Source organism: Strix uralensis, chromosome 33 (assembly GCF_047716275.1).
Source record: "Strix uralensis isolate ZFMK-TIS-50842 chromosome 33, bStrUra1, whole genome shotgun sequence".
NCBI classification, from domain to species: domain Eukaryota; kingdom Metazoa; phylum Chordata; class Aves; order Strigiformes; family Strigidae; genus Strix; species Strix uralensis.
In genome coordinates this window covers 3,347,777-3,372,404 of record NC_134004.1, presented here as the reverse complement: position 1 = coordinate 3,372,404, position 24,628 = coordinate 3,347,777, and the positions used below count along the sequence as shown (strand labels likewise).

The 24,628-nt window shown below is 70.6% G+C and overlaps 4 protein-coding genes across 13 annotated transcripts; all 4 read left to right on the top strand.

Annotated features, from left to right (window-relative positions):
- Positions 1 to 1,411: 1,411 nt before the first annotated feature.
- On the top strand, positions 1,412 to 5,859 carry NEMP1 (nuclear envelope integral membrane protein 1). 7 transcript variants are annotated; one of them, XR_012626774.1, is made up of 10 exons: positions 1,412 to 1,651; positions 2,202 to 2,323; positions 2,435 to 2,642; positions 2,899 to 2,971; positions 3,139 to 3,232; positions 3,426 to 3,540; positions 3,835 to 3,959; positions 4,235 to 4,358; positions 4,636 to 4,846; positions 5,145 to 5,859. XR_012626774.1 is itself a non-coding variant. In XM_074853797.1 (10 exons), the coding sequence occupies exons 1-9, from the start codon at positions 1,582 to 1,584 to the stop codon at positions 4,820 to 4,822; spliced, it is 1,269 nt and encodes a 422-aa protein (XP_074709898.1). In that variant the 5' UTR covers positions 1,412 to 1,581; the 3' UTR covers positions 4,823 to 4,830; positions 5,128 to 5,859. The 7 variants fall into 7 exon arrangements, 6 of the variants coding, with proteins under 6 accessions (XP_074709898.1, XP_074709897.1, XP_074709900.1 ...); XM_074853797.1 differs by having other exon boundaries at positions 3,734 to 3,959; positions 4,185 to 4,358; positions 4,636 to 4,830; positions 5,128 to 5,859; XM_074853796.1 differs by having other exon boundaries at positions 3,734 to 3,959; positions 4,185 to 4,358.
- A 286-nt stretch (positions 5,860 to 6,145) lies between these two features.
- Positions 6,146 to 14,473, top strand: MYO1A (myosin IA). 3 transcript variants are annotated; one of them, XM_074853585.1, is made up of 30 exons: positions 6,146 to 6,371; positions 7,504 to 7,647; positions 7,807 to 7,922; positions 8,123 to 8,217; positions 8,313 to 8,417; positions 8,519 to 8,565; positions 8,720 to 8,783; positions 8,852 to 8,950; positions 9,035 to 9,138; positions 9,235 to 9,382; positions 9,468 to 9,586; positions 9,669 to 9,755; positions 9,864 to 9,929; positions 10,050 to 10,154; positions 10,471 to 10,533; positions 10,681 to 10,881; positions 11,080 to 11,208; positions 11,290 to 11,306; positions 11,383 to 11,583; positions 11,674 to 11,767; positions 12,000 to 12,149; positions 12,247 to 12,315; positions 12,519 to 12,605; positions 12,833 to 12,907; positions 13,014 to 13,148; positions 13,250 to 13,356; positions 13,429 to 13,561; positions 13,632 to 13,784; positions 13,857 to 13,984; positions 14,206 to 14,473. In XM_074853585.1, the coding sequence occupies exons 2-30, from the start codon at positions 7,525 to 7,527 to the stop codon at positions 14,327 to 14,329; spliced, it is 3,144 nt and encodes a 1,047-aa protein (XP_074709686.1). In that variant the 5' UTR covers positions 6,146 to 6,371; positions 7,504 to 7,524; the 3' UTR covers positions 14,330 to 14,473. The 3 variants fall into 3 exon arrangements, with proteins under 3 accessions (XP_074709686.1, XP_074709685.1, XP_074709687.1); XM_074853584.1 differs by having other exon boundaries at positions 11,080 to 11,306; XM_074853586.1 differs by lacking the exon at positions 12,519 to 12,605 and having other exon boundaries at positions 11,080 to 11,306.
- A 1,376-nt stretch (positions 14,474 to 15,849) lies between these two features.
- On the top strand, positions 15,850 to 18,115 carry TAC3 (tachykinin precursor 3). The gene is made up of 5 exons (XM_074853766.1): positions 15,850 to 16,559; positions 17,231 to 17,347; positions 17,487 to 17,583; positions 17,659 to 17,688; positions 17,767 to 18,115. Exons 2-5 carry the CDS (start codon positions 17,243 to 17,245, stop codon positions 17,913 to 17,915), a joined length of 381 nt encoding a protein of 126 aa, XP_074709867.1. The 5' UTR covers positions 15,850 to 16,559; positions 17,231 to 17,242; the 3' UTR covers positions 17,916 to 18,115.
- Positions 18,116 to 18,406: 291 nt separating this feature from the next.
- Positions 18,407 to 24,329, top strand: ZBTB39 (zinc finger and BTB domain containing 39). 2 transcript variants are annotated; one of them, XM_074854023.1, is made up of 2 exons: positions 18,407 to 18,468; positions 19,953 to 24,329. In XM_074854023.1, exon 2 carries the CDS (start codon positions 20,062 to 20,064, stop codon positions 22,198 to 22,200), a length of 2,139 nt encoding a protein of 712 aa, XP_074710124.1. In that variant the 5' UTR covers positions 18,407 to 18,468; positions 19,953 to 20,061; the 3' UTR covers positions 22,201 to 24,329. The 2 variants fall into 2 exon arrangements, with proteins under 2 accessions (XP_074710124.1, XP_074710125.1); XM_074854024.1 differs by lacking the exon at positions 18,407 to 18,468 and adding an exon at positions 19,409 to 19,722.
- Positions 24,330 to 24,628: the final 299 nt, after the last annotated feature.

Sequence of the window (24,628 nt, the reverse complement as noted above, 5' to 3'; positions counted from 1 at the left end):
GGCCCCCAGAGGGTGCAGCCCCCCCCCCCCCCCCCCGCGGTCCCGCGCTCGCAGCATCTCCGGTTCTGCAGCCACCCGGCAAGGCGCGGCGATGCGCCCGCCGCCCCCGTGACCCCCGCGCTGTCCCGGGACCCCCCAACCCCGGTGCCGGGGTGCCAGAGCCCCCCGCGGCGGGCTGGCACTTTGTGCCGCGGCCCCCCCGGTCACCGACAGACACAGGCTGCCATCGATAGGCTTCACGGTGAACACCCCCACGGCGCAAGGCCTTGCCCCAGAGCAGCGAGACGGGGAGAAGAGGGAGGAGGTTTCTCGGGTGGGGGACGCTGCAGCCCCCCGCCAGCAGCACCACGGCCCCCACCCGGTCTCCGGCCCTCCGTGGCTCGGTGCTATTTATACCGCGGCCGGGCGCCTGGCGGGGGTCCAGCCGCCCCCAGGCGCTCCTGCACGGGGGGGCCGTGGCGGGGCCCGGGGCTCATCCCCGGGGCTGGCGGGGGGCAGCCGGGGCTCCCCCCCGGGAACAGTTCCCCCACGCGGGGGTCCTGCCCCAGCCCTCCGCGCTCCCCCTCCGGCCGGCCGCCCCCCTCCCACGCCCCCCCCCCGCGACCAGGCGTCCGGCGCGGCGGGGCCGTTCCCAGGCCCGGCGCTGCCCCCGGCTGACGCACATCCTCCGCCCACGGCCCCGCCGCTTCCCGGCTCCGCCGCCCACGGCCCGGGGGGGGGCGGGGGGGCCGCCCGATCCACCTCCCCGCCCACGGGCGGCCGCCGCACCCGGCGTCCTGGCGCCCATCGCCCCACGGGGAGGGACCGGCACGGAGTGGGGGGCGGGGGGGGCACCCCCGTTCGCGGGGCTGGGGGAGCCCCGCACCCCCCCGCTGCCGCCCGCGCCGGGGGAGGGACGCGCCCTGCACCGGGGGGAACCGGGGCACCGTGCGCGAGGCCGGCACGGAGCCCCCCCGCGACCGAGCCGAGCCTTCGCCCGCGGGCTGCAGGATCCCCCCTGCTGCCGAGGGTCGCCCCGGGCCCCCCCGGGCCGCGCCGCTCCCCCCGGGCCCTGCCCGGCCCGAGAACGGCTCCGTGTCCCGGGCCCAGCCCCGCGCAGGGGGCTGAGGGGCGGGACCCCCTCACAAAAACAGCAGCAGGCCGCTTCTTGATAGGAGGAAGCGCTTGTCAATCAGGCGGGTTCCGAGAGGGGGCGGGAGGGCGTGGCGGGCCGGGCCTGTGCTCTGAGAGGCTGAGCGGCATGCCTGTCACAGCCGTTACTAGGGCGGGGCTCGCGGTTGCCGCGGGCTGGGCGTGCCTCCGGATTGAATGGCGCGCCCGTTGGTCACCGTGGTAACGGAGGGCGGGACCATGCACCGTTGCTGCCCGGCCTAACGCTGATAGGCTGCAGGCGCTGTCAGTCAGCGCGGCAGGCAGTGTGGGGCGGGTGCGAGCGAGGCAGCAGCGGCCTTCTGATAGGTCGGCTCAGCCGTCACTCGGCGGTGACGCCGCGCGAGCCCCCCGCTCTCGTTGGCTGCCGCCCGCCCCCCGGCGGCCGTTGCGGCGGAAGCGGAACTCGGCGGCGCGGCCGCGGCGGGAGGGATGAAACCGGCTGCGGGGCGGCGGCGGCTCCTGGGGGCGCTGCTGCTGCTGCCGCTGCTGGGGGGCGCAGGTGGGCGGGGCAGCCGCGGCACGGCGGGGCCCGGGCCGGTGGCAGCCCCGGGGCCGTCACGTGTCCGCGGCGGCGGGAGGGGCTGGGGGGCTCCAGCCCGGGGGCGGCTGCGGAGGCGGGGGACGGCGGGATGGAAGCGGCGACGCTGCCCCCGGCAGCCCCCGCCCGACTCTTCGCGGGAACCCGCCGGTTGTCGCCGTTCTGCGCCGAGAGCCGCCCGCCCGCCGGCCGGGGGGGGGCTGTTGCGCCCCCGGGCACCCCCAGGGCGCTTCCCCCGGTGCTGCGGCGGGGGGGGGCTGGAGGGGTTCGGGACCTCCTGCGCCTCGGGGGGTCCCTGCGGGAGACGTGCGCGAGTTCAGTTACCGCTGAGGTGGGGGCGGCTCTGGGGGCGAGGCCGGTCGGTGCCGCCTCGGGCGGCCCCGGGGTTGGCCCGGACAAGGGGCCGAGGGAGGGGGGGCTCTGTCCGCCCGGCGGGTGCTGGAGGCCGGGAAGGGGGAGCGGGCGGGAAGAGGGGCCCGGTGGTCGCTGATCCCCCCTCCGTGTCCCGCAGGTGCCAGGGAGTCGGTCATCCCGCTGCACGAGGGCCGCGTGTACCATCGCTCGGCCCCGCACCACTTCTGCTACACCAACACGCGCGTCCCGCAGTGGCACGACGTATGGACGCGGATGCAGGTGAGGGGGGGCGGGTCCCCCGGGTCCCCCCCGCATCCCCCCGGCTCTGGCTGGGCCAGGACCCTCCAGCACCAGCGGCCGTGCCCCGCCCTGCTTCCCTCCCCTGCGCAGATCCGGGTCAACAGCAGCCGGATGATCCGAGTGACCCAGGTGGGCAGCGAGGAGGAGCTGGAGGAGTTCAGCGTGTGGAACGTTTTCTCCTTCCTGAAGGAGAAGCTGAACGACACCAGCATCGACGTGGATCTCTACAGCAACAAAACCTGCCTGAAGGTCGAGCTGCTGGAGGCCGGCACCACGTACTGCGTCGTCCTCTTCCGACGTACGTCTCCTCCGTGGGGGCTGGCTCTGCCCGAGTGCTCGTGGGTGCGCTCACCTTCCTTGGGGAGGAGAACGGGCCCGCAGAGGGAAGCGTGTCTTCATCCAGGGGGTGTAAAATGGGGGAGCTGAGGGTGCTTGTCGGAGGTTTGCCTGCGGTGCTGCCCCTTCCCTCTCCTCGTGGGCACGTGTCAGGCGGAGCTCGACCCAGAGGACACCGCGCCAGGGCTCCCCTCAGCCTGGACTCGCTCTCCTTCCAGGCTTTGACCCGAAGCTGTTCCTGGTTTTCTTCCTGGGCCTGTTGTTGTTCTTCTGTGGGGACGTGCTGAGCCGGTGAGTCTCCTCCTTCGCCCCGACGCCGGGAGCTGGGGAGGGGGAGGGCGGGGTGGGCAGTGCCTGGCTGGCTCTGCCGGCCCTCGGGGGTTGCTGCTGGTGGGTGTGTTTGTGCACAGGCACCCATGAGCTGTAACACACCTTGTGCACGCGTGTGGTCTGTGCAGGAGCCAACTCTTCTACTACTCGGCCGGGATTAGCTTTGGCTTGCTGGCCTCGCTGCTCATCCTCGTCTACATGATGTCCAAGGTCATGCCCAGGGTGGGTGTCAGGCTGCCTGGGGGCTCGCGAGCCCTTTCTACACCTGCACGGTTGTTGTGGTGCGAGCACACGGCCTCGGGGTGCTGGGTTGTGGGTCTGGCCTCGGGTGGAGCAGGGCTCAGCCCCTGGGGGAGGTGGTCGTGGCTGCCTGCCGCCCCACAGCCTGCCCCAAATCTCCCATCTCCTCTCCTAGAGAAGTCCCGTTTACATCCTGCTGGCGGGAGGCTGGTCCTTCTCCCTGTACCTGCTTCAGCTGATCTTCAAGAACCTGCGGGAGATCTGCGAGTGCTACTGGCAGTACCTGCTGGGTAGGTGTGAGCCCTTCCAACCCCCCAGCTCCGGGCCGTGCGTCTCCTGCCGGTGCCGCGTCGTGCCGGTGGGAAATCGTTGAGGCTTCCTGAGCCCTCGTGCTCCTGGGGGGGGTGGGTGGGCTCCGAGGCGCCGCTCAGCCGGGCTGAGCCCTCCAGTCCGTGCCTGCCCGATGCCTCCGCTCTCCCGCAGGCTACCTGCTGCTCGTGGGCTTCGTCAGCTTCGGCGTGTGCTACCGGTACGGGCCGCTGGAGAACGAGCGCAGCATCAGCCTCCTCTCCTGGGCCCTGCAGCTCCTGGGCCTCTTGCTGATGTACTCGGGCATCCAGATCCATCCCATCGCCTTGGCCTTGGTGGTCATCGCCATCTGCACCAAGAACCTGGACTACCCCCTGCAATGGGCCTTCGCTGCCTACAGGTGAGCCCCGCACGCTCCCCGCCCCCCGCCAGCCCCAGGCGAGCTGCTGGACGGAGCCTGGGCCTTTCGCTGGGGGTTGGGGCTGCACTGGGTGCACCGGGGGGGGTCGTGTCCCTTTCTCCCTGGTGTTGGCGTAGGACAGTGCCCCCTGCTCCCTGCGGGGGCTGGCGGGACGTGCTGGGCCGGCGCCGGGCGGGCAGTTAATGGGTGCTGCTCCGCTGGCAGGAGGGTGCAGTGCGCCAGGCTGGGTCCGAGCCCTCCCTGCCTGCTGACAGAGGAGGAGTACCGCCTCCAGGGCGAGGTGGAGACCCGCAAGGCCCTCGAGGAGCTTCGAAACTACTGCAGAAGCCCAGATTTCTCTGCCTGGACCGCGGTCTCCCGCATCCAGTCTCCCAAGAGGTAACGTCCGCCGGCGGCACGCTGGGGGTGCCTGACCTGCATCTCCGTGTGCTTCCGAGAGCCTGGGAGTGCTCTGAGCCGCCACCTCTGGCGTTAGAGGGAGGGAGGTGGAGGCATGGAAGGTCCGTGGGGTGTGGAAGCAGGGCGTGACCCGGGGAGGGACAGATAACGCCCCGTCCCAATGCCAGAGGGCTTCACCCTGGCTCCCCACGTGCCAGGACCTTGCGGGAGGCCCAGGCCTGCGTGTGCAACGCGCCGCTCTGCGGCTTCTCCCCAGGTTTGCTGACTTTGTGGGTGGCGCCTGTCACGTCACCCCCAACGAGGTCTCTGTCCACGAGCGGGAGTACAGCCTGGGCGACATCTTCGAGGATGAGCTCTCTGAGGAGGAGGAGGAGGAGAACGACTCCCTGGGCGGGGCTCACACGTGTTATCCCCTGAGCCACAACCACCTGGATGCTGACTGAGATCAGCTGTCCCGGCCCGTGGAGGTGAGGGGCTGCTGGTTCCCCACTGCCCTGGCGCCTGCAGAGCAGGAATCCGCAGCGGAGCCCGGTGAGAGGCCGATGCCCTCATCTTCCCCAGGCAGCTCCTGCCAGGAAAAGACACGAAAGCTTTTGGGTGACGCGGGGAGCTTGTCCCACCTGGGGACCGCGGGGCCGGCGAGGTCCCTGCTGCTGAGGGTGGGGGACGCTGCTCCTGAGGGTGGACTGGAGCCGCCCTGGCTCGGCCCGGAGCGTCGCTGCCAGCCAGGGTGGGGACGAAGGGGAAGGTCTGTCTTGTGCGCAGGTGCCTGCGCGGGGGACGCGCACAAGAGGAACTTTGGACCCGTCCCAGCGGTACTTGCGTGTCCCCTGCCAGGCTGCTGTGGGGAGGGAGCGGTGACCTGCTCCTGCTCGTCGTCCTCCTCCTCCTGCTCTTACCAAAGATGCCCGAGGGCTCCGGCAGCTCCTGCTCTGCCTCTGCCTTGGCTGAAATCGCATGTGGATACCAAAAACCCCCAGCGCCTCCCCCACGTCGTGGAGCTCGGGCGAAGGCAGCCCTGAAGCCTTGGTGCCCCTCGCCCCCTCCCCCGGAGGCTGTGCCCAGCCTCCCTCTCCCTGGGCTGAGGATGAGTGTGAATGTGCTTCCTCCTCCCTGCCTCGCCGGCGCTGAGGTGCCAGCAGCTCCCTGTCCCCTCTCCCTGCTGGGGCGGGGGCCCTGCCTGTGGTCCCACTCCCTGCGCTGGGGTGGGGCCTCCGCTCAGCGCCGACGGTCCTTGGGCTCAAAGCTGGGGGGTCGCCCCATCTATGCAACTTTCCAAGCAATAAACCTGCCCCACGCCCAGCCTGAACCCCGCCCCCCCCAGCTTTTGCCGCTGGTTTCTCTCTGTCCCCGCTCTGCTTCCCAGCCCCTGCTGCGCTTCCCTCCCCGCTCTGCTCTGAGCAGTGCCCGGTGCTGCGTCTCTCCCTCCCCACTGCTGGTTAAAGACTCTATTTTCAATAAAGATGTATTTTGTAGGTAATGACCCTCGTCGCTCTGTCCCGGGGTGACCCCAGGGCTCGTCCTCGGCTCTGTCCTGGCCGTGGACGCTGCACGGTGCAGGGGGGACAAAGACAGGCCCTGGGTGAGGGGTTCCCCGCAGCACCCCAGCGCTGACCCCCCCGCGGCTCTCGCTGTGCCTCGGGCATCTTCCCCGCGGAGCTGCCAGCGCCGGCCCCTCGCCCCGTTCCCGCACCCCTGGGAGGAAACTCCTTTGTTTCTTGGCCGCCACCGATTTTCTCTGCTTGTTCCTGCTCCGAGCGGCCGGGGCTGGGGGGAGTGCAGCAGCCGTCGGGCCGGGCTGGGACCCGGGGCTCCTGCGTGTCGTGCCTCAGTTTCCCCATCTGCGAGCGGGCGTGGTGCCGAGGGAGGGACCTCCTGCCCTCCGCCCCCCCGAGGGCCGGACCGGGCCGGCACCGGGCACTGGCCTGGGCTGAGCCCCACCGGCAGCGCCAGCCGAAGCCGCTCCAGCAGCTGCTGCTCTGCGCCCCCCAGGTGAGTGTGGGCCCCCCTGCTCCCGGCCGCCAGCCTCAAGCACCCGGCCCCCCCCCTGCACCCCGGGGCTGGCCGGGGGCATCCTGTCCCCACAGCCCCCACCCCACAGGGCGTGGGGGGCTCCGGGACCCGGCGTCCTGGGGAAGGCTGGGGTGAGTCCGGGGCTGCCCTGGAGCTGGGGGGGGGCTCTTGCTCTGGTCCCCACCCGTGGGTGCTTACCGTGGGGTCCCACACCCAGCAGCACGGGGGGCTCGGTGCCAGCACCCTGCCCGGGGTGCGCTCGCAGGGCCCCGTTGCTGGCTCCGCCGTCTTTGCGGAGGCTGCTGCTGGCGGAGCCGCGGCCGTCGCCCCGTTCGCCCCATCCCTCCCCACCTCCATCGTGAACTTTCCCCGGGCACCGATAAGCCGGGCTGGGTTTACAGCCCGGGCAGTAAAGTGGGGGTGAAGGTCACGCTGGGGGACGTGGCTGCTCCCTCAGACAGGTGAGGGACGAGTGGAGTGGGGGGGAAGCAGCAGGTCTCTGGTGGGAGCCCCTGGGTGCTGCCGGGCTGTCGGGGGGGCCTGGGGTCCCCCTGCCCCGAGCCTGTCCCCTCCCCGCCCCGGCTTCCCCCGCCAGGAAGGAGGGAGGAAGCGGAGGCTGAATTTGTCCCTGCCCCAAGAACAGGATCCAGGTGTCCATGTTTCCTGACCGGGCCCCCGCTTCCCCGCAGCGGTGGGCAGGAGCCCGGCGTCCTGCCCCCCCCCCACCCCAAGCCCCCCTACGGGGTCCTGGGTGCCGGGGTCCTCTGTGCCATTGCGGGTGGGTGGCTGCCCCATCCCCTGTCCCCAGGGGTGCCTGGGGGAGCCAGACATGCAGGGTCAGGGAGCAGCCGAGGTCCCAGTTGCACCCCCCTGGCCAAGGGCCGCATCCTGCCCTGTGCCCCGCCGGGCTCAGCCGGTGCTTCAGGCCTCGCCACGCGTCTCGGTGGGTCCATGCCCCCCGGTGCTGGGCTCCCTGCCCCCTCTGGGGCCCTCTGGGCCTCTCAGGGCGGGGGGCAGCCAGGGGCGCAAGGGCCGCTGAGGACTGGGGGGGTGTTTTGGGGAAGGGGCTGCGTGTCCGTGCCTGCAGCCCCCCCCCCCCCCTCTGCCCCAGCTGCCCCGGAGCCACCCAGCCATGGAAGCCACCAACGCGCAGCTGGACGCGGCGGCCGTCGGGGACCTGGTGCTGCTGGACCCCCTGACCGAGGAGTCGCTGCTCCAGACGCTGCAGGAACGATTCCGCCGCAGCCACATCTACGTGGGCACCGGGCCAGGGGCAGGGGGTCTGCGGGGGGGAGCGGGAGAGGGTGTGGGGTCTGGGGGGGGAGCAGAGTCCAGGCTCTGGGGCGGGCAGCACCAGGATCCGGGCTGGGTCCTCCCGGCCCTGCACCCACCCCGGCCGTCCTGCTCCTCGCAGACGTACATCGGGGATGTGGTGATCTCGGTGAACCCGTACCGGCCCCTGCCCATCTACACCCCCGAGAAGGTGCAGGAGTACCGCAACTGCAACTTCTTCGCTGTGACACCCCACATGTGAGTGCGGGGAGCCCGGCAGCCCCGGGGCGCCCTCGGTCCCCCTGGATCCTGCCAAGGGCTTCGCCCATGGGCGAGCCCGAGGCCTCAGGGTCTGGGGGAGTCGGCTCAGGGTGGCCTCGCAGCCCCAGTGGGGACTCGTGGCGTTTCCTGAAGCCCCCAGACTGCTCCAGCCTGTTCTAACACCCCCTTGCCCCCAGCTACGCCATCGCCGACGATGCCTACCGCTCGCTGCGGGACCGGGACAGGGACCAGTGCATCCTCATCACTGGGGAAAGCGGGGCCGGCAAGACAGGTAGAGCCGGGGCTGCCGCCGGGTGCTCGGGGGGCTGCGGGGGGCTGGCGGGACGGGTGGGCACGGCCCCAGCACCCACGGCCCCCCGCCCACAGAGGCCAGCAAGCTGGTGATGTCCTACGTGGCGGCTGTGTGCAGCAAAGGGGAGGAGGTGGACAAGGTGAAGGAGCAGCTCCTGCAGTCCAACCCCGTGCTGGAGGGTGAGCACCTGCACCCTGCACCCTGCGCCCGCACCCCGCGCCCATCCCAGGGCTCGGCACGGCCCCCCCCGACCGCGCTGTAACCCCGTCCTCCCCCCCAGCCTTTGGAAACGCCAAGACCGTCCGCAACGACAACTCCTCCCGATTTGTGAGTGACCAGGGAACAGGGGTGGCGGAGCCACGTCCCCCCGGGGCCATGCAGACCCTGATGGGGCTGGGGCATGGCAGGGGCCGGGGGTGGGAACATGGGCAGCAGAGCCGCGCCCCCCCCCCGGTGCCCTGACCCCTGCCCCGTCCCTCAGGGCAAGTACATGGACGTGGAGTTTGACTTCAAGGGGGAGCCCCTGGGAGGGGTCATCAGCAACTGTGAGTACCGATCGCCCGCGTGGGGGTCCCACCTCACGCGCCCCCGTGACGCTGACCCCCGCCCGCAGACCTGCTGGAGAAATCCCGCATCGTCCGGCACGTGAAGGGCGAGAGGAACTTCCACATCTTCTACCAGCTCCTGGCCGGGGGCTCGGTGCAGCTGCTCCGTAGGTCCAGGCGTCCTAGCATGGGGGTCGGGGGGGGCCGGGGGCCTGGGGGGGCCGTGGCTGAGCCGCCTCCTCCCCCCCCAGAGCAGCTGAAGCTCCGCCAGGACTGTCGGCACTACGGCTACCTGAACCGCGAGAGCTCCGGCCTGCCCGGCGTGGACGACGCAGCCAACTTCCGCGCCATGCAGGTACCGCCGGCCTGGGGGGCTGGGAAGCCCTGACCCCCCCCCCAAAACACCCTGGGGCCGACCCCGTCCCGCTGAGCTGCCTGTGCCCATCCCCAGGATGCCATGAGGGTCATCGGCTTCTCGCCCGCTGAGGTGACGGCGCTGCTGGAGGTGACGGCCGTGGTGCTCAAGCTGGGCAACGTGCAGCTGAGCAGCAGCCACCGGGCCAGTGGGATGGAGGCCTGCAGCATCGCTGAGCCGCAGGGTAGGGACAGGGACAGGCCTGGGGCAGGCAGGGGACCCCCCGCTCGGCCCCCCCTCGGCCCCAGCCCCGCTGCCTCCCCGCACAGAGCTGCAGGAGATCTGCGACCTGATCGGGCTGGACCCCGGCACGCTGGAGCGGGCGCTGTGCTCCCGCACGGTGAAGGCGCGGGACGAGACTGTGCTCACCACCCTCAGCGTCCCCCAGGTGAGCGGGACCATCCCCCGCCACGGGGGTGATGCTCGGCAGCCCCCAGGAGCCAGCACGAGCCCCTCGCCCCTCTCCCCAGGGCTACTACGGCCGGGACGCGCTGGCCAAGAACATCTACAGCCGCCTCTTTGACTGGCTGGTGAACCGCATCAACACCAGCATCCAGGTGAGCGCCCGGGGCGATGGGCGCCGGCCCCCCCATCCCGGACGGGGCCCTGGACCCCCACCCCACATCGGGCCCCACACAGCCCAGCACCCCGCTCTCTCTCCCCAGGTGAAGCCGGGCAAGCAGCGGAAGGTGATGGGCGTCCTGGACATCTACGGCTTCGAGATCTTCCAGGTGGGTGCGGGGCCCACCCAGCCCGTCCTGCTGCTGGGGGGGGCCGGGGGCGGCAGGTGGGACATGGGACAGGGCCCGGGGCTTGGGCACAACTTGCCATGCAGGACCCTTCTCTCGCAGGACAACGGCTTTGAGCAGTTCATCATCAACTACTGCAATGAGAAGCTGCAGCAGATCTTCATCCTGATGACCCTCAAGGAGCAGCAGGAGGAATATGTCCGAGAGGTACCCCTGGCCCGTGCCGGTCGGGCTGGATGCGGCCCCTCTGCCTGCGCCAGAGCGCGGCCCCGAGGAGCCGTGGCCCCCCAGGGACGGGGAAGTGCCGGACACAGCTCCGCCGCGCGTCCCTCCCTCGCCCCGCTCCCTGCCGGGAGCCGATTCAATAGCAGGAAGGCAGGGAGGGATCCGGGACCCCCATCCCCGCGGCCGGACGTCCGGTTCCTGCCCCCCATCAGCTGGGGGGTGTCCGTGGGGCAGGGCCCAGGCGGTCCGTGTGCCCCGTGGCCAGGGGTCTGTGTGTCTGACCCCCGTCTGCTCCCAGGGCATCCGGTGGACCCCGGTGGAGTTTTTCGACAACAGCATCATCTGCGACTTGATTGAGAACGTGAGTTGCCCCCCGGTGCCGGAGTCCCAGCCGGGGGTCCCATCTCCCCCCCCACCCCCCCCACCCCCCCCGTCACGCCCGGCAGAGCCTGGAGCCGCCGCTCGGGGCCGGGGCCGGTTTGGGGTGACGCTGTCTGTCGTGGTGCAGAGCAAGTGCGGGGTCCTGGCCATGCTGGACGAGGAGTGCCTGCGGCCTGGCGTGGTCAATGAGGACACCTTCCTCGCCAAGCTGGACCAGCTCTTCGCCGGCCACAAGCACTACGAGAGCAAGGAGACGCAGAGCGCGCGGCGGGTGATGGACGCCAGCCTGCCGCCACGGTGCTTCCGCATCCACCACTACGCCGGCAAGGTCCGCCGGCAGGCGCGGCGCCGCGGCCCAACAGGGGCAGCTGGGACCCCCCGGGCCATTTCCCAGCTTCTCACGGGAGCTGCGGGGCCGGACTGGGAAGGGGGACGGAGACCCTGAACTACGGTCTCTCCGTCCTCCCCTCCTGAGCGCGGCCCCCCCGTGTGCCCCGCTGAGCGCTGACCCCGCTCCCGCACCCAGGTGACCTACAACGTGACGGGCTTCATCGAGAAGAACAACGACCTGCTCTTCCGCGACCTCTCGCAGGCCATGTGGGCCGCCCGGCACGCGCTGCTGCGCTCCCTCTTCCCCGAGGGAGACCCCCAGAAGGTCTCCCTCAAGCTGCCGCCCACCGCCGGCTTCCAGTTCAAGGCCTCGGTGGCGACGCTGATGAAGAACCTCTACTCCAAGAACCCCAACTACATCAGGTACCGGCCCCGGGGGGAGCCCCAACCCCCGCGCTGGAGCCAGTGGGCCCCCCCCGCCCACCGCTGCTCTCCCCAGGTGCATCAAGCCCAACGAGACCAAGGCGGCGATGCTCTTCACGCCAGAGCTGGTGCTGGCGCAGGTCCGGTACCTGGGGCTGATGGAGAACGTGCGGGTGCGGCGGGCGGGCTACGCCTTCCGCCAGCTCTACGGCCCCTTCCTGGAGCGCTACAAGATGCTCAGCCCCCGGACCTGGCCCCGCTGGGCCGGCAGCGAGAGGTACAGGGCTGGGCCGGACCGCGGGCACCCCCGGGGCCCCCCCGCCGCAGCCCGGGGGCTCTGACTGCCCCGTCTCCCGCCACGGTGCAGGCAGGGGGCCGAGGTGCTGCTGGCGGAGCTGGCGTTCCCCCCCGAGGAGCTGGCGTTCGGCCACACCAAGATCTTCATCTGCTCCCCGTGCACCGTGAGTCCAGGCATGGGGGGAGCGGGGGGACCCCGCTACGGGGCAGTCGCGCTGCTGGGGGGGGGTGCAGGGCCTGACCCAGAGCGGGTGCTGGCCCCACAGGTCCCCGAGCCCCGCTGGCGGCCCTGAGCCCGTCCCGGGGGCTCCCGGCGGTGCCGCAGCACATCCCGGGGGCTCCCGGCCGGGGTTCCCATCCCTGCTCGGCCCCAGCGCTGGCCCTGGCTGTCCCCAGCTCTTCGACCTGGAGAGGCGGCGCCAGGAGCGCGTGGCCGAACTCGCCACCCTCATCCAGAAGATATTTCGGGGCTGGCGGTGCCGGACCCGGTACCAGCTGATGCGCAAGAGCCAGATCATCATCTCCGCCTGGTTCCGGGGCCACATGGTGAGGAACCACCTTCCCCTGCCCATCCCTCGCCCTCCGGGCAGGGCCCCCTGGCTCTCCCACGCCCCCCAGCTCACCCCACCTCTCCCCACCGCAGCAAAAGAATAAGTACAAGCGGCTGAAGAGGTCGGCGCTGACCCTCCAGGCGTATGCACGGGGCTGGCAGGTGAGAGCTGGGCACCGCGGGGCACCGGGGTGGGGGGTGCGTGGCGGGGAGGGTCTGGGGGCTCAGTGACCTGTGGTGGGACCAGACTCATCTCCTCTCCCCATCTTCCGTCCTTCTCTCGCCTCTCCCCCGCCTCCCGTGCTCGCTCCCTATCCGCGGGGGGCTCCCCCCACCTCGGGCTCCCCGGGCTCTCACCCCCGCAGTCTCGCCGGCTCCTGCGGGAGCTGAAGCTGCAGTCCCGGCGTCGCGCGGCCGCCGCCACCATCGCTGCCTACTGGAGAGGGTACCAGGTAACGGCGGGGCCACACGCCCTCCCGCTGCCTCCGTCCTGCCGCTGTCTGTCTGTCTGTCTGTCTGCCCACCCCAGCTCCTGCCCACCCTGTCGGGTTGGAGCCGCTGTCCTCTCCTCTGGGGCCGAGCGGGGACGGGGCGGGGGGACACACCCGTGGCCGGGGGGGGCTGGCAGCAGGAAGGTGGCGAGGCCCCGCGTCCCCACCGCTGCCGCCGTCCCCGGCAGGTCCGCAGGACGTACCGGAGGTATTTCCGCTCCGAGGCCAGCACCCGCCTGGCCAACTTCATCTACCGGCAGCTGGTGAGCGGGGCCGGGGGGAGAGGGGGCACGGCACCTCCCCAGCCCCCTGCCCCTGGGGCTGCGCCGGGGACCCTCCCGACCCCCCCCGCTGCGTTGCCACCGCCAGGTGCAGAAGTTCCTGCTGGGGCTGGGGAGGAACCTCCCGCCGCTGTCGGTGATGGACCGGACCTGGCCCCCCGCGCCGTACAAGTTCCTGGCCGACGCCAACCAGGAGCTGAGGAGCATCTTCTACCGCTGGAAGGTGGGAGCGGGGAGGGGGAGCTGGGGGGGCTCCGGTTGGGACCTTGTGTCCCTCGGCGCCAGGGCTCTTCGTCGGCACCGAATCGCCCCCTCCCTTGGCAGTGCAAGAGGTACCGGGAGCAGCTGACGCCGCAGCGCAGGGCCCTGCTGCGGGCCAAGCTCTGCGCCAGCGAACTCTTCAAGGACAAGAAGACGCTCTACTCCAAAAGGTGCCGGGGCTGGGGGCTGGCGGGAGGGGGGGGCGCAGGGGGGCGGCTCTGGCTGACGGCCGCCATCCCCAGCCTGCAGGAGCCCTTCCGGGGCGAGTACCTGGGGCTGACACAGAACCCCAAGTACCAGAAGCTGCACGCGGTGGCCAAGGACAAGCTGGTGATGGCCGACACCGTGAGGAAGGTGAACAGGGCCAGCGGCAAGGTGAGCCCCGTCCCCATCCCTGCTGCAGCGGGAGGGCGTGGGGGGCCGCGCTGACCCCCCCTGCCCGCAGACGGTCCCGCGCCTGCTGCTGCTGACCACCGAGCACCTGGTCCTGGCCGACCCCAAGGCCGCCCAGCCCAAGACCGTGCTCAGCCTGAGCGACATCCACAGCGTCTCCGTCACCCGCTTCTCCGACGGCTTCCTGGCCCTGCACCTCAAGGAGGTACCCGGGGAGGGGGGTCCCTGGGGGCTCGGGGGGTCCCCGACGGGACTGACACCCCCCCCCTCCCCACAGACCTCCACCGGGGGGGCCAAGGGCGACTTCTTGCTCATCAGTGACCACCTCATCGAGCTCGTCACCCGCCTGCACCAGACCCTCATGGACGCCACCGCCCAGGCCCTGTCCCTGCACATCACCGACCAGTACGGGCAGGGCAGGGGGGGGGCGGGGGGGCTACCGAGGGTGGGGCTGGGTGGGGCCCGTGGGGCTGGAGCTTGCGAGGGTGGGGGTCACAGGGTGGGGCATCAGCTGGAGGGGCCTGACTGGGGTGGATGTGGCAGAGGTGGCTCATTGGGAGGAGGTGGGTTGGGGGGGATGGGCGGGGATGGGCCCCATCCCACACCCCCCCCCCGGCCCCCCCCAGGTTCTCCACCCGCTTCCAGAAGGGCAACGTGGCCGTCACCGTGGTGGAGTCGGCCAAGGCGGGCAGCGATGTCCCCGTCTGCAAGAAGCGGGGCAGCCACAAGATGGAAGTTCTGGTCCACTGAGGGGACCCCCGTCCCCTGCCGGGACCCCCACTCACACACTGGCCCCCCCCGCCCACCCCCCCGTGTCATCCCCCCGCCTCGCCGGGTCCCTGCACCGCCCAGGAATCGCTGCAAACCCATTAAACAGATGCTCTGGTGTCGGTACCCGGGCGGTGTCGCGGTGGGTGCCCCCGTTACAGGGGGGGTGGGGGGACCCTGTCGTGCCGGAGCCCCAGGACGCGGCACCGCGGTGCTGGAGCAGGGCGGGGGCAGAGCCCGGCCCCGGGGATGGAGCCCCCCCCTCGCCCCCGGCCCCCCGCCTTTCCTGCGCCTGATTGCGGCCGGCGCTCGGCTCGGCGCTGATTGGAAAGGCCCCAAATTGCGGCCACTTCTCCCATGAAGTGGGGAAGCAGCTCGCGCCGCTGCAGAGGCAATTTCTGGGCAGCCGCGGGGGGCTGGCACGTGAGGCCCTTGGCACCTGCCTGCCTGCGCTGGCCAACCCCGTCCCCCCCTGCCCAGGGTCCCCCCGCTGTGCCCCCTCCTCCCGCCCAGCTGCGCCCCTGCCCCAGGAGCCCTCCCCAGGGCTGGCGCTGGAGCTGGGGATGGGGACGGGGGTCGCGGCATGGGGGGACCGAGAGGAGCCACCGCTGCGACCCACGTCCCACGGGACCTTCGCCCATCCCGGGGTCCCCGCACACCTCCCGCGGCAGCCTCCCCCCTCCCGCTGCCTTTTCTCTCCCGCACTCCTCAAGCCCTGGGAGAGGGTTTTTTTCCTGTCCCCACACGTCACCCGCGTCACCTCCAGGAGCTGACAACTCCCCGTCACCTCAGCGTCAGCACCAGCTCCCAGGTGGGCCCTGGAGCACCGACGCGGTTTGTCGTGCACGGGGGGTGTGCGGGCAGGCGTGCCAGGGCGCTCAGGCAGTGCCTGCACGTGGGGGGGGCACGTGTGCGCGCCGGGGGGGGCACTTGATGGCGTGGACGTGCCCCGGCTCCGGGGGCTCCCCCCGCTCCCCTCCCGGGCGGTGTCACCTCCCAGCGCAGGGACCTTCTGCCGTGCGTGGCGAGGGGCAAAAGCCGTAAACAATCCCGCCGCAGCCCGGGGCACCGCGGCTCTTCGCGGCTGCGTCGCACTTGGCACCACACAAGTAGGTGTTATTAATTAATTAGGCCGTCTCTGGCCAGGCTCCGATTTAATTAACGTCCCCGGCACTGCAGATGCTGCCCTGCCCCGGGCTGTGCTGCCACGTGAACGCCGCTGCCAGGCCGCCTTCCCGCGGGGCTGCCTGTTGCTCTCACTCGCTGGCCTCCGTCCTCCCCCTCCCCTCCTGACGCCTCCCCCCGACTTTTCCCCCCCATCTTCCACCTCTGCACCCCCAGGCCCTGGCCGGGGTGCAGAGGCGCTTGGGGCGGCTGGGGAGGGGGGGTCAGGGCGCGGGGTCAAGCCCAGGCTCAGGAGGCCGAGTCGGGTGGGGGCTGGGGGGGTGGGCGCTGTCTGGGTCATGGGGCGGCTGGGGAAGGGCAGCCCCATGCGGGGCCAGACTGGGGGTCCCTCAGAGCCGGGAGCAGGGGACCGGGCAGGCCGGGACCCCCAGCGTGGGGAGGGTGTGTGGTACAGAGAGCACGTGGGCAGGCGTGTGCAGGTGAACACGTGTGTGCACGCGTGTGCACATGCGTGTGTGGCGGGGGCCCGGCTGATCCCCGCTGCAGTGCGAGACCCCCCCAGGGCCCGGCTGCGGAGCGACCGCCAGCGGCGGTGGCAGCGGGACCGCGGCCGCCGCGTATGTCCCCACACGTGCCGAGGGCTGCGTCGTGCCGGGGCGCGCGAGGAGGGGCCGGGGGCCGCGTGGGCACGGCGCCGGGGCGCTGGCCCCCTACCACGGGTGCCGCGGCGCGGGGGGGAGCCGGGTGCCTGTGTGGGCGCGCTGGCGTCGCGGTGTGACTCTGCGTGTGGAGCGGGCGCCTGTCGGTGACACCGTGCCTGTGTGGGCGTGCAGCTGCGGGGTGGGGGTGCCACCCCTCCGGCCCCCATTGGCAGCTCTCCGCTCGCCCACCCCTGCCGTGCCACAGGCAGAGCCCCTTATTTATCTCCGCTCGGCAGCCGGCACCCCCCGTCCTTTGCCTCCCGGCTGAGCCCGTGCCACGAGGGCCATCGCCCGCCGCTGCCTCTCGCCACAGCTCCCGCTTGGCCGCCGGCACCGAGGGTCCCTCTGCCCCCCCCCGCACCGGGAGAGACCCGAGGGCTCAGCAGGTCTGTGCCCCCGCAGCACCGGGGGCTTCCCGGGGGGCTGCTGCGTCCGGGCCTCGGCGGGCTGGGACGGGGCAGGAGGGGGGGGGAGGGCACGGCCAGGAGGTGAGACGGGGCGAGGGCGGCGTGGGGGGGGGGGTCGGCAGGGAAGTCTGGGGCTGGGGTCTGCCATCAGCAAGTGTGTGTGTGTCAGGGGACGTGTGTGTGTGTCAGTGCGTGTGTCAGGACACGCGTGTGTGTCAGGGGGCACACGTGTGTGTCTGTGTGTGTCAGGACACGCGTGTGCTCCTCCCGGGTGGCCGGGGTATGACTGCACACGAGTGGTGACACGGGACCCACCGCTCCTCTGCGGTGCAGCCCCCATAACGTGCCCCCCCGCACCCCTGTGAGGACCCCCCCGGGCTGCAGCCCCCACCCCAGGGCGCCGCCCGCCGCAGCTCGGGGGGGGGGATTTACCGTCCCCCCCCCTCCCCGCCGCCCCGGGAAGTGGCGCCGTTCCTCCGGCCGCAGACACGGGTGGGGGTCCCGCCGCCCCCGGCCCCCCCCGCGTCTCCCGTGTCGCTGCTTTCCCTCCCCAGCGCTTGGCCCGGTCCCGGGCTCGTCCCGGGCCGCCCCGCCGAGGGGCCGCTGGCCCGGGGCGGCCCCGGGGCCCCGCCGCTGACCGCCGCCCCCAGGCCCCCCCGAGGATGAGGAGCCGCCCGGCGCTGGCCGCGCTGCTGGTCCTGGCGCTGCCGCTCGCCCTCGCCCGCCGGCCCCCCCCCGCCCCGCCGGGCCCGGCGCCCCCCGCACAGGTACGGCCGTCGGGGCGCCGCCGGCGGGCGGGGGAGCGCGGGGAGCGGCGGGCGGACCCCGGACCCCCGGTCCCCCCCGGACCCCCGGTCCCCCCGGACCCCCGGCCCCCTCCCCGCTCACCCACTTCGCCTCCCGCAGGGGATGCCCGTCCCGGAGCCGCCGCCCCGGGGAGCCCGCGGCAGCCCCGGGGCCGCCTTCGCCGCGCTGCTGCAGCTGCTGCGCGCGGAGGACGCCGGTGAGCGCCGGGCGGGCGCGGGGGATCGGTCCGCCCGGTCCCGCCCCGCCGCTGACCCGCTTCCCTCTCTTGCAGGTGCCGCCGCGGCCGCGGCCTCGCAGAAGCGTAAGTCCCGCCCGGTGCCGGTGCCGGTGGCGGTGCCGGTGCCGCCGGGGCCGGCGCTGACGGCCGCTCTCTCCGCAGGGGACATGCACGATTTCTTCGTGGGGCTCATGGGGAAGCGGGCGGCGGAGCCCGGGCGGCCGGCGGGGCGGGGGAGCGGCGGCCCGGCCCCCCGGTGCTCCCCGGGGCCCCCCGCGGCCCCCACCCACGGGGGTCGGCCTGGACCGTGACCCGCGTCCCGGGGCGAGGCACCGGCAGCGGCACCGGCAGCGGCACCGGCTGCGCCGCCACCCCACGGACCGCGGAGCCGTCGCGGGACCCGCGCGTGTCCCTGCACATCCCCGGCGGCTGCGCCCCCGCGCCCCCCCGCCCCCCTCCCCGCACTGTACACACGCGCCCCCCAATACACCCCCCGGTCTCTGCGGGACCCACGCCCGTGTCTGTGTCTGTTCTTGCCGGGACCCGGCGTGCTCGGCGCTGCTCGCCCGGGGCGGCCCCCGGGGACGGGTCCGCGGGGCCGGGGCGGGGGGCCGTGTGCTCTGGGGCCACAGTGACCGGGCGCTGCCCCCCGTAAATGAAGAGGTGTCCGTGTCCCCTCCCGTGTCCCCTCCCGTGCCCGTGTCCGTGTCCCCGCCCGTGACCCCTCCCGTGTCCCCGCCCGTGTCCTCCGGGCCGCCAGGGGGCGCTGTGGCGGCGGGGCGCGCGCGGCGGGCGGAAGGCGGCCGGAGGGCGGGTCGGCGCCTTTGTGTGAGCGCGGCCGGGATGGTGCGGGGCGCCGGGCGGGTAAGGAGCGCGGCCGCCCGCAGCCCCGCCGGCCTCCGGCTGCCCCCCGCGCCGCCCCCCCGCGATGGGCCCCGCGCCGCCCCCCCGCCGCCCGCAGGGAGCCCCCCCGGGGCCTCCCGCTGTCCCCCGGGGGCCCCCTCCTGCGCCCCCCCCCCCCCCCGGGGCTCCCCTCACCGCGTCCCCGTGGGTCCCTCGTTACCCCCCCCCGTGCCCCCCCCTCTGCTGCCCCGCGTGGCTCCTCCAGCCCCCCCCCCCCCGTTACTCCCTATTCCCCTGGGGCAGCTCCGGGGTTCCCTGTCCCCCCGCGGGGGGGCGAGCCTCTCCTGCCTGCCTGCGGGCAGCGGGGCCTGCCCGCCCCCCCCTCACCCTCCGGGGCCTCCTCCTGCCCCCCCGCGCCCCCCGACTTTCCGCTGCCCCCCCCCTTCCCTTCTGCGTCCCTTTTCCCTCCTGGCCCGTCCCCAGGCCGCCCCCCGCCCCGCCGATTCCCCACGTCCAGGTGTTTGAGCGCGGCCCCTCCGGAGCCTTCCCCGGCCATCCTCATCCTCTCCGGCCCCCCGGCTGGGAGAGGTGTTTCCCCGCTGCCTCCTCGGGCAGGGGCCGGCCCTGCCGCCGTTCCCCCGCGTCCCGGGGGCGGGCGGCCCGTCCCGGAGCTGGGGCAGGGGCAGCCCCGTCCCGTCTACCGCCACCCCCCCGCTCTCTGCCGGTTTCTGGGGTCGTCGCTCCCTGTCACAGGGAGAAGGCGGCGGGGGTTGGGGACAGAGCCCTGGGGTACGTTGGTCAGGGGCTGGCTGAGCTCTGCTGGTGGCACAGGGTGACAGGGGCGGTGGGACGGGCGGGAAGGGCGAGCTGCGGTGGGAATCGCTGGTGACACGGGCCAGGTGTCACAAACCGCCCGGCCAAGGGCACCGGCAGGTGCTGCGGGTGCCGGTGTGGTGGAGGAGAGATCCCAGGGGAGCTGGAGGAGCTGGCGCGTGGGGGAGCTCCCGGAGTGAGATCCCACCTGGAAACCACGAGTTACCGCGTGGGTACGGGCGTGGGCAAAGGCGCGAAGCGGCGGCGGCTGGAGGAGACCCGGAGGCGAAGCCGGGCAGCGCGTAGAGCCTGGACTCGGAGCGTCCTCCTGGCCCGGGGCGAGGGGCACGTCTGCGTGACGGCACCGCCGGGGGCTCGCGTTCAGGACTGAGCGGAGCCGCGAGGCGGAGGGACCTCGGTCCGTGCCCGGACACGCAGGAGTTTCAGGCTGTCGCTGGCAGAGTAAAGGGCTTTTTATTTCGGCTGTTTGCTCCTTTCCCTTTGCGCGTCTTTCCCTTCGCTTCCCAGAGTCAGTCTTTGACGTTACACGATGGGGTTTAGTCAGTCTCCCTCTAAGCTCTGCTGCTGCTTCTCTGTTGCTCATCAGGAAGGTGGAAAACTTGAGGTGCGACTGGAGCGACGTCTCTGTGGTTCTTAAAGCATTGATGGTTTTTGCGTTTTCCTCCCTCTAGAGCCCCTTGCCCTGCCAGTTGCTGGATGCCAAGCGCCTCCTGCTCGCGCCGCTGATGAACGCGTGAAGAAGCAGCTGACCAGGAGAGGGACGCTTAAGCAGCTGCTAAAATGGGCATGAGGATCAAGTTGCACAGCACCAATCACCCCAACAACCTGCTGAAGGAACTCAACAAGTGCAGGCTCTCCGAGACCATGTGCGACGTCACCATCTTGGTGGGCAGCCGCTCCTTTGCGGCACATAAGGCCGTGCTGGCCTGCGCCGCGGGCTACTTCCAGAACCTCTTCCTGAACACAGGGCTGGACGCTGCGAGGACCTACGTGGTGGATTTCATCACGCCGGCCAACTTCGAGAAGATCCTCAGCTTTGTGTACACCTCGGAGCTCTTCACAGACCTGATCAACGTGGGCGTCATTTACGAGGTGGCCGAGCGGCTGGGCATGGAGGATCTGCTGAAGGCCTGTCACTCCACCTTCCCGGACCTGGAGAGCTCCGCCGTCCCCAAGCAGCCCTCCCTCTCCGTGAGCGAGGGCCGCTCGGGGCCTCTGAGCAGCACCTCCTCGGAGCAGAGCCATTCTCTGGGGGAAATCCGGAGCGGCGGGGAGCACTTTGGCCCCGAGCGGAATTACATCTTGCACGGGGAGGGGGCCAGCAGCTACAGAGAGGACGACAAGAACACTGTGAGCGAAGCCAGCCAGACTCTTCCCCTGATGCACCCGCAGCAGCCTCCCAAGACGGAGCAGGAGGCGGATCAAGGGCCGTTCGCTCCGGCCGCGAGCGGGGCCACCCAGCCCAGCCTGGGCAGCGTCAACATCGTCGTTCAAACCACCGCCAGCTCCTGCCAGCAGTACAAGGTCCAGAGCAACGGCGACTACGGCAAGGGCGGCTTCTTCAGCGCGGATCCTTCCCTGGACGTCTCCACGGGGAGCAACTCCTGCCCCAGCAACAGCGACCACTCCAAAGAGCCGGGTTTCGGGCAGATGGATGAGCTTCAGCTGGAGGACTTGGGCGAGGACGAACTGCATTTCGAAGACGCCAGCGAAGAGCTGGGCCCCTCGGAAGAAGTCATTGAGCTGAGCGACGACAGCGAGGAGGAGCTGGCCTTTGAGAGCGACAGCCGGGATAGCAAGGCCATGCCCTGCCAGGTCTGCAAGAAGGTCCTGGAGCCCAACATCCAGCTGATCCGCCAGCACGCGAGAGATCACGTCGATCTGCTCACCGGGAACTGCAAGGTCTGTGAAACCCACTTCCAGGACCGGAACTCCAGGGTCACTCACGTTTTGTCCCACATCGGCATCTTTCTCTTCTCCTGTGACATGTGCGAGACCAAGTTCTTCACCCAGTGGCAGCTGACGCTGCATCGGCGAGAGGGCGTCTTCGACAACAACGTCATCGTCCACCCCAGCGACCCACTGCCGGGGAAGGTCGCCGTCTTCGGGGGAGGGCCTGGCTCGGAGCTGGCGTGCGCTGCCTGCGGGAAGCCTCTGCCCAAAGATTTCCACACCGTCCGCAACCACATCCTGGACCACGTGAACTTGAAAAGCCAGACGTGCGGCGTGTGCGACCAGCGGCACCTCAGCCTCTGCAGCCTGATGTGGCACGCGCTGGCCCACCTGGGCATCTCCGTCTTCTCCTGCTCTGTCTGCGCCAGCAGCTTTGTGGACCGGCACCTCCTGGAGAAGCACTTGGCCGTCCACCAGAACATGGAGGAGGCTCTTTTCCGGTGCCACTTCTGCGGCCAGAGCTTCAAGCTGGAAGCGGCGTATCGCTACCACGTCAGCCAGCACAAGTGCGGGGCCAGCCTGGAGCTCCGGCCCGGCTTCGGGGAGCGTCTCCAGCAGCAGGGCCTGCAGAAGAGGAAGCTGCCGGAGGAGTTCCTGAGCGAAGACTTGGCGCTGCAAAACCAGCCGGGCAACAGCAAGTACAGCTGCAAGGTCTGCGGGAAGAGGTTTGCCCACACCAGCGAGTTCAACTACCACCGGAGGATCCACACCGGGGAGAAGCCCTACCAGTGCAAGGTGTGCCACAAGTTCTTCCGCGGCCGCTCCACCATCAAGTGCCACCTGCGGACGCACTCAGGAGCCCTCATGTACCGCTGCACCGTCTGCGGGCACTACAGCTCCACGCTCAACCTCATGAGCAAGCACATCGGCGTGCACAAGGGCAGCCTCCCCCCGGACTTCACCATCGAGCAGACTTTCATGTACATCATCCACTCCAAAGACGCGGAGAAAAACACGGACAGCTGATGGGGCGAGGCGGGGCAGGGCCAGCGAAGGAGCGAATGCTAATTACAGAAGCTGTGGAAAAGATGTCGTTTATTTTATTTAATGGTCAGGCATCACGGATGGAATCCTCCTTTTCTATTTTTTTAATTTTTTTTTTTTTTGGCCTTGCTAGGGCTTTTTAGATTGGTGGCATTGTACAAATTAACAGCACGTAAGCTACGTCACTGTTTCCAAGAAGTCTGTTGTGTTTACTTATCTCTGGTCCTGTTAGAGGCCATCGAGCTCTGTATTTTTAGCATTTCTTACTAGGTTTTGAATCTAGATTTTTTTTTTAACCTTTTAGCCCACTTGACTAGGCTAACCCTCAGTTTGAGCTTGTCCACAAACTGATGCTGCTAAGATTTTTCACACCTGACCTCAGTAGAGAGGGACAGAGCCAGAGCAGGATGGTGCTGGACTTGAAGAAAAGTAAAAAAAAAAAAAAAAGAAGGAAAAAAAGGAAAAAAAAGACTCATTCTGGGCATCACTGGGGTTCTGCTGCTATTGCGAAGAGATAAGCAAAGTCCATGTCACAGAATCAGCCTTGAAGTCGTTGCTCCGTTGCAGGGGAGGAGCGAGCAGCGCGTGAGTGTGCGCGTGCAGGTGAGCAGGGACGGAACCTGTCGGTACACGAGTGATAAACGGGTGGTGGTCGCTCGCCAGGGCAGCGCCGGGCCCCGGAGCCCTCCCCGAGCGGGAGCGCGGCCGGCGGCCCCTCTGCCGTGGCCACGACACGCCACCGGCTCGTGCCCCGAGACCCGTCCCCGCCGCAGCGGGTGGAGGAGGGACGCTGCCTCTGCAGAGCCGGCGCGGCGGCCGCGCGGGAGGACGGAGGCGGATGGCGAGCAGGGGCATCGCGAGGAGCCGCCCAGCCGGGGAGGGCAGGGGAGGGCGGCTCGTGTCGGGGCCGGCTGCTCCGCGGGAGATGCTCTGCGATGGCCCGGTCGTGCCTCACCTCCGCCGGCCGTCGAGAGCCGGCTCTGCCCGCTCACCGCGGCCGCGCGGATCCCAGCAGACGAGGCGTGAGGAAGCTGTTGCCTTAACTCCCAGGAAGGTACCGTCGAGGACCCTTCTCTCTGCGAAGGGGGGGCCCCCCCTCCCGCCGCCGCCGCCGTGGATCGCCGCGTCCCGGACATGTCTCGTGGCAAACGCGTGTCGCAGGATGTTGTTGGTGCGATGTGAGTTTGTTCATCTTCTGTGGAATCGTGCTCTGAGCTCAGCCGCAGCGCGGCAGCAGTCGCTGCGGAGGGGAACCTCGGCTCAGCCTCCCCCGGGCGCGGGCCGGGGACCCTCCTCGCCGCAGGTCAGCCCCGCGCCAGCGGTGTTTACACCAGGAAGGGTGGGGATCGGCTTTTTCCCATGTTATCGTGCTGTGGGGCAGAGGTGGAGAGGAACAAATATTTTCGATGCCGCAGCATGAGTTATGACTGCCCTTAGGTAACTCGTTCTACCTCACAAACAGGAAGCGCTCAGGGCTTTCAAGCCACAGTCGTAGTAAATTGGCTCCTGCGCTTCTGTAAAGATATGCTGTTACAAAACAAAACTAGTGATTTGCAAACCCCGTAAACTCGTCCCGCTTTCCCCTCCTCTCGAAGGGACAGCCCGCGGCAGCGGAGCAGCACGGGCTGGACGCGTGGCTGGTGAGCGAGGAATCCCTGGGGGTCGCTCCCCCCGCTCCGCTGTGGCCTTGGGCAAGTCACTTCACCTCTTTGCCTCAGTTTCCTCATCTGTAAAATGAGGGTGGTAACACTTGTGGTACCTACCTACCTCCCGGGAGCGCGGTGGAGATGGCCGGCTCGTACCTGCGGAGCGCTCGGTGTGGGGGAGCGGCAGCCTCCATCCTTTCCTGCTCCGTGCCAGCTCCTGGACCTGGCCGGGTCGGTTTGCTCCCGGCACAGCCTTCCCCGTCGGGAGCAAACCTCCCCCAGCCCCTCCCCGCCGCAGTCCTGCCAAACCAGCTCTGCAGCAATAGAAGTGGGGGGCGGCTCGGTGCCGCTGCGCTGGGGGGCCGGGGGAGGCGGCAGCCTGTGGTGTGCTGGGGGGTCGCGGGGCTGCGGTGTCCCTGGGGTTGCAGAGCAGGTCCCCCCGTCACTGTTGTCTCCCCCTCACTGTTGTCTCCCCGTCACTGTCGTCTCCCTGTCACTGTTGTCTCCCCGTCGCTGTGGGGAGCGGGAGGAGCTCGTGTCCCTGCAGAGGAGGTGGAGGGTGCGGCTGCCGCTGCTGGAAGCTCCTGCCCTTCAGCTCCATCCATCCCCCCATCCCCGCCCTTTGCCCGTTTCCACCGCGGCAGCTCCAGGCCCAGCCCCGCCGTGACAAGAGACAGGAGTCGGTGCTGAGCGCTGGCCGGACCTGATGACCCTTCCCAGGCAGCTCCCTCGTCCCGAGCTCGTGTCATCCTCGGTCACCCCGG

Coding starts and splice junctions, on each gene's coding strand:
- NEMP1 (XM_074853797.1), top strand. CDS start 1,582: ATGAAACCGGCTGCGGGGCGGCGGCGGCTCCTGGGGGCGCTGCTGCTG. Junction 2,643..2,898: donor CTGCGTCGTCCTCTTCCGAC/GTACGTCTCCTC, acceptor CTCTCCTTCCAG/GCTTTGACCCGAAGCTGTTC. Junction 3,541..3,733: donor CTACTGGCAGTACCTGCTGG/GTAGGTGTGAGC, acceptor GCTCTCCCGCAG/GCTACCTGCTGCTCGTGGGC.
- MYO1A (XM_074853584.1), top strand. CDS start 7,525: ATGGAAGCCACCAACGCGCAGCTGGACGCGGCGGCCGTCGGGGACCTG. Junction 9,930..10,049: donor ACGGCTTCGAGATCTTCCAG/GTGGGTGCGGGG, acceptor CTTCTCTCGCAG/GACAACGGCTTTGAGCAGTT. Junction 10,155..10,470: donor AGGAGGAATATGTCCGAGAG/GTACCCCTGGCC, acceptor GTCTGCTCCCAG/GGCATCCGGTGGACCCCGGT.
- TAC3 (XM_074853766.1), top strand. CDS start 17,243: ATGAGGAGCCGCCCGGCGCTGGCCGCGCTGCTGGTCCTGGCGCTGCCG. Junction 17,348..17,486: donor GCCCGGCGCCCCCCGCACAG/GTACGGCCGTCG, acceptor CGCCTCCCGCAG/GGGATGCCCGTCCCGGAGCC. Junction 17,689..17,766: donor GGCCGCGGCCTCGCAGAAGC/GTAAGTCCCGCC, acceptor CTCTCTCCGCAG/GGGACATGCACGATTTCTTC.
- ZBTB39 (XM_074854023.1), top strand. CDS start 20,062: ATGGGCATGAGGATCAAGTTGCACAGCACCAATCACCCCAACAACCTG.